Source organism: Drosophila willistoni, unplaced genomic scaffold (assembly GCF_018902025.1).
Source record: "Drosophila willistoni isolate 14030-0811.24 unplaced genomic scaffold, UCI_dwil_1.1 Seg145, whole genome shotgun sequence".
In the NCBI taxonomy this organism is placed as follows: domain Eukaryota; kingdom Metazoa; phylum Arthropoda; class Insecta; order Diptera; family Drosophilidae; genus Drosophila; species Drosophila willistoni.
The window spans coordinates 227354-233535 of record NW_025814103.1 but is presented as its reverse complement, the minus strand read 5'-3'; the positions used below and the strand labels follow the sequence as shown (position 1 = coordinate 233535).

At 45.2% G+C, this 6182-nt stretch overlaps 1 protein-coding gene across 1 annotated transcript; it reads left to right on the top strand.

Annotated features, from left to right (window-relative positions):
• Positions 1 to 1230: 1230 nt before the first annotated feature.
• LOC124460864 (RNA polymerase II degradation factor 1-like) lies at positions 1231 to 2123 on the top strand. The gene is made up of 2 exons (XM_047012469.1): positions 1231 to 2000; positions 2057 to 2123. The coding sequence occupies exons 1-2, from the start codon at positions 1231 to 1233 to the stop codon at positions 2121 to 2123; spliced, it is 837 nt and encodes a 278-aa protein (XP_046868425.1).
• Positions 2124 to 6182: the final 4059 nt, after the last annotated feature.

Here is a 6182-nt window from a genome sequence, read left to right as displayed (position 1 = left end):
AGCTTTTCGAGCTGATAAGACGTAATCTGGAGACGGCGGCACAGGATCAGGCACGTCACTATAACCTAAGGAGGAGAGAGTGGAGACCAACAATTGGAACCACAGTATGGGCAAAAGAACACCATCTTTCGAATGCGGCCGAAGGATTTGCAGCAAAATTGGCACCAAGATTTGGAGGCCCTTATGAAGTAACAGGGTTTTTGTCTCCAGTTATATGTAAATTACGGCACAAAGAAACAGGAAAAACCAGGCAAGCACATATCAGCCAGATGAAAGAGCAAATAAGTGAACAGACAGATGTCAATAAAATAGATGAACAATGAGTATGGACGAATCTGATGACATGGCAGCGAGAAATCTGCACAGACCGGCCGGCTGGGCAGAAATCTCAAAAACATGACACAGAGCCAAAAATCTCAAAGTGCATCGAAATCGTACAAAATCACATAACAAAAAAAAAAATAAAACATAAAACAAAAGAATCACAAAGTGCGTAAATAAGAACAAGCAGAATAGCAAAGTCGCAAACCGTATACCGGAACAAGATAAATATATGCGGACATCATATACATACAGTCAGGCAAATATGCATGAGCAAATAGAAAATAGCCAAAAAAAAAAAAACAAGGATAAACAAAAAAAAACGATCACACAATCAAAGAGAGCCAATACCTACACATGCGCACGATATTACACATGTAATAGTATGAGTGCACAAAGAGAAAACAAAAGGAAAGAGAGGGGAACACACATACACATGCGCATAAGAGTGAGCATGTAATCGTGCATCGCGACATACACACACATGCGCGCGTTAATACATTAGTATTAGTGGAGCATCGCAGGGGCATTAAAATATTCGGCATCGATAGTTAGAATAGAGAATCCAAAGTTTTGAATAACGGTAAAAATTTAACAAATATCAAAGATGCGAGGTTTCCTGCATGCAGAAATCCTAAGCAAGAGTCACTTGAAATAGGCGAAGGCAAGGTTTGACTTGAAGTGATTTATTGGGGCCGCAAGCCCGGTATTTATAGGAGAACGTTTACATTGGTCTTATGGCTAGTGTCCTGAACGGTACTTAAAGCTAGACATTATGCTTAAGTTCTAATTACTTATAATCTATCCCTAGAAGTATGTGGCCTAATCTTATCCCTAAAAGTATACTACACACTCAAAGTTTAACACTCAGCGAGTAAAGCCAACAAAAAAAAAAAAAAACCAAGTATAATGAATGCGTTTAACGTAGATTTTGGCCAGGATGAAGGCGTAGTTCGACGAGGTGCGGCACCGCGGGCCAATATGGAACGCGGTGACTGGCATTGGTCCGATGAGGAGTCCGACGACGATGAGCCGGATATGATAGATCCGGCAATCGCCGCCTCATCGGACGAGGAGAACGATGAGGACGTAGATGACAGTGGCTACGGATCAGAGGAGAGCGAAGCCGAGTCGGCGATAAACCAGGGCCACCAGGAGGAGGAGGATGATGAGGAAATATGGAGAGAGCTGGACGAGGCGATACGCATGATGGACGACGAAGAGGCGGGAGATGCGAGCAGCGGCCGAAGTAGCCCAGAAGAGTATGCGCCGTGGGAGCAAAATGAGATCCATGAGCCTCCGGCAAGATTGTGGGAGCCAGCGCGGCCACCAACGCCGTTTCGTATGGTGGACTCAATGTCAGAGGCCAGCGAAACGGCGGAGATGGCCGTGGCTGATGAAGGTGCGGCTGATGGAGTAGCCAGCCCACCTCCACTCGAGCCAGAGGGGACGGATTGGGAGGCAGAAGGAGCGACGTCGGAGAACCAGCAATGGATGAGTTGGTGGCGTCAGCAGATCCTGCAGCAGCAGGAGGCTGAGAGGGATCTGCTGGCATGGGAAATACACCAGCAGGAAGAGGAACAGCTGGCAAGGGCCAGGGAAAGGCTGGCGGAGGTGACAAGACAGCAGCAACAATACCAACAGCAACAGCAACAACAACAACTGCTCGAATGCCGAGAGTGCCCATGGGTGTGGCCAAGACCGGCATTGAATAGACAAATGTCTACACCCATAGGGCACAACGACAGCGCTCGGCCTATATTAGCCAGGCAAATATCATGCGCAGTGCCATACGGGCATGAAAGGTATGAGGCGGTGGAGGAAACCGAATGGCCAGAGGTGGTGGCGGATGTCGCGGGGCAAATGGCTCAACATGAAGGGCCAAGAATAGTAAGGATAGTGTGGGCGGGACAAAATAGATATAGAATTAGGGTAGCTCAGGGGGTAATTCGGGTATATCGGGAACGGAGGGTATAATAAGTAGGATAATTAGATGTAAGTTAAAAGATGCGGAACGGGCCAAAATAAAAAAAAAAAAAACACCATGAAAAGATGCCCTAATCCGCCAACATTTAACGAAAAGATACTCAGTAATCGCCAACATTAGAAGATGCCAAATGGCCAATAAAAGATGCGAGCTGAGTCCCAAAGAAAAAAAAAACACAAAACAAGCAAAACACATGCAAAAAAAAAAAAAAAACTACAAAGGCAAAACATAAAAAATGCACAAGTACGAAAATGAAAAATACACATGCAGAAAACAAACACAAGGTACACGGGACAGGGGAGGGCAAATCCCTCCCGAAGAAGGGGGGAGTGTGAGGAACATTATATAGACAAGAATAATGTCCCACACAACAAACAAGCTACAACAAACAAGATACAAAGCCACAATACATAAGATACAACAAACAGCCAGATACAAACGCAGCCAAGACACAAACTAAAGTATAAGAGTGACATCGGATGTAAATGATCAAATAAACAAGGCCAGCCGAACATTGCCGATCGAACCCCACGCAACCGCTGGCGATTTTCGTACAAGCGGGAAGATGCGTGGGAGACATAATGCGATAAGTTCGGTCGTATAAGAGCCAATGCAAGAGGCCGGTCGAACATGGCCGATCGAACCCCACGCAACCGCTGGCGATTTTCGTACAAGCGGGAAGATGCGTGGGAGACATAATGCGATAAGTTCGGTCGTATAAGAGCTAATGAAAGAGGCCGGTCGAACATGGCCGATCGAACCCCACGCAACCGCTGGCGATTTTCGTACAAGCGGGAAGATGCGTGGGAGGCATAATGAGTATTGGTAGCTGTATAAGAGTAAATGAAACTGGGCTTGAGGGCATAATTGCATGCAAAAAGGGGGCATTGGCCCCATTAGATAAATTAAGAGCATGGAGAGGCAAATGTAAATGCATGCATTAGCGTACACACACGCACGTCACACGTACACTATGCGTGAGTGACGGCAAGGGAGAATACCGGTGGCCAATGGGTCGCGCGATGCCTACGTCACGCTCAGGCGAGCGAAAGCAGTTAGAATGCGAGCACCAAAAGAATTTCGGGAGCGAGAGAAAACAAAAGTGAAGGCCAAGCAAGCCCGAAAGACGGGTGCGGGGGACGCTTGGTACCGAAACGAAACCAAGTGATGGCTATGCTTGGGAATCGTGGAGTAGGGGGGAAAGCATAGATGCGAGAAGCAATAATGGTTTATGGATATGTGGGGGGAATATGCAAGCCGAAGGGGGAGGGATGAGGCCATGGGGAAGCCCTCTATCTGATGGATGCGAGATGCGTATGAAAGTGTATTTGCATGGGGAATCAAATAATGCAAAATCAGGCTAATTATGTTTAAACGATAATTTTAGTTAATACAATTAGTATATATGTATGTAAATAACAATATTGAGCAAATATGGGTGAAGTTGGGTATGACGAGTGGATCAAAGGGAGCGACGGGCGACGGCAGCGCTGGCAGAGAAAGCAGAGAGAGTCAACGGGATACGAAGGGCGGCCAATAGAAAGGCGACGCCAATGCGTGAAAGTGATGGAAGCACGTAGATACAAGGAAGCTATACAAGGACAAGGGAATAAATGGGCGCTCAGCCACAAAGAAATTGGACATATGCGCAAAGGATTTACGGGACTTTCACCACGCATAGCAAGAAGTGGATGCGTGGGTGAAAGCAGAGGGCCGATGGAAATGTACCAGCTGTATAGCGGTACTACACCAAGATATTCCTGAGGCCGTGGGAACTGCCTATATAAAGGCAACGCCCATCAAGCAGATCATCAAGTCATCAAGTCGTGATCAAGCAACAAGTAATTAAGGCCTTACGAGTAACCTGTACAGTTTCAGTTGATAGCAACAAGTCCTTAAATAAGGATAACAAACACCGTACCCACGCTAGAGTAAATTTGAGAGAAGCCAAGCAATCTCCAGGAGTACCCAAGGTCAGTGGTAGGCACGAGGATATATCCTACTGCCGAAATTCCAGGATCTTTATATCCTGACGAGTACCAATTTCTGAGGAACATCCTGCTTCGTGATAACAGCTACGGGATTCATCCCAAAGCCTTAAAGCAAAAGCATTCTCAACGAACTCAGCGAAAAGGGTGCAGAGGTGTGTAGCGCAAATCGAGCACACTACACAGATCGAGACAGTAACCAGCAACGGCTATAGGAGCAAGAGGAAGACAAGAAGGGTCGACGAGGGATTCAAAGTGACTCACCAACGCTATCCAAGCCCAGAACTACCATCGAGAAACCGTCATATCCAACCGAGCCCACCAACGATTTGAATAAACATACAATTAAGCATTAACAACTGAAATCAAACGTGTTTTAATTTCACCGGGGCACAAAATAAATTTGTTGTGCCGAACCTAGCCCAATTAATGCTTCAGTTTCTTACATGGCAACTTTAAAAATATTTTGCCATTATTTATATTTTGTCCCTATAGGGTAAAAAGTATATTATATATTAATATAAGGGAATCCACATTTTCGACAATGAAATTAATTAAAGATTCAATTCGAAATAGTCTTACAAACAATATAGAAGTAAAGGAAATAGTTGAGTTTCTGAACAACAATTAGGTCGGAATTATTCTTTTTCACTTGCAGTTTAATTTTTTTATTCGTTTCTTCACATACGATTCGCGCAGTGTAAAGCAGCTTACGCACATAAGCAAGCGCACGCATACATTGACAGTTTGAGCTAGCTCTCTTTGTGCCTACCCCTGCTTTAAAAGCCTAAATCGAGCGTTTTTATTTTTAATTGCGTCTTGAATTCTTAGCTTTTCCATTTTTTTCAAAGCGTGGTGCTGCGTCGCGTAAATTACTTTAAAGTGTGACCGACCGATTACAAGCTTAAAATATTGAGTCAGCATTGGGATTTTTGGTATTTTTTGTCAATTTAAATTTAAAAAAAAATGTTCGTGTTTTTTCGTGTTCATGTTGCTCTGAACGAACACGCACGCCCATGGACAAAATTCAACTTTTCAACACGCGCACGCGGGCGCCCGTTCGTGTCACGACGTGACACGATAAAACCCAGCCCATGCCCAACTCTAATTCTGAGTCACCATGACGGATATTCTTTCTACCAGCCTGCCCTGTATTCGCCTTACTGTCGGTATTGGCACTTTGTGGCCTCCACACGATATTTCTGTGTTCATAATCCTGAGGAAATTTCACCCTAGGATCAGCGCATCCATTCCTTCTGGCATGACAAGGAATGGCATGTGGATTTCCTTATCCCCGAATCTCACGTATCCTGTCCATTGCTCTTCAATGTCTCGCACCTTTCCGTCTGCCATGTATACCTGTTTGTGTGTGTTCTCCCATTTTCCTTTATTCCTCACTGTTTCCAACATCTGCTTGCTGATGAAGCTACTCGTGGCTCCGGAGTCAATTGTCGCTTTCATCTGGATTCCTGCTACTTCGATAATCGCTGACAATTGATCCTCTTCCTCTACTAGTTGACCTATTAGTGGTGAGGAGCTTGTTGGCTGGGTCCCTGCTCGCGTTTTTGTTTTCTTGGTTTGATTCTCCATGCTGTTGTCCTGGCATCTTCGGCACTGTGTGACTGGTGGCCCGTGATTATTTCCTCCTCTGTGGTTTGATTGGTTGTTATGTGTTCTTTGAGCATTGTTTTCGCGATGGAAATCGAATCGCTCCTGTTCGAGCATCTCGTGTTCTTCTGCCAACTGCATCAGCTCATCTAGGTTTCTGACCCTGTGCGGCCGAAGGAATATTTTTAAATCTTGTAACGATCCTTTCTCGTCCCTTGGGATATCTATGCTATCTCTTGGGCTAGGTTCGGCACAACAAAATTTATTTTGTGCCCCGG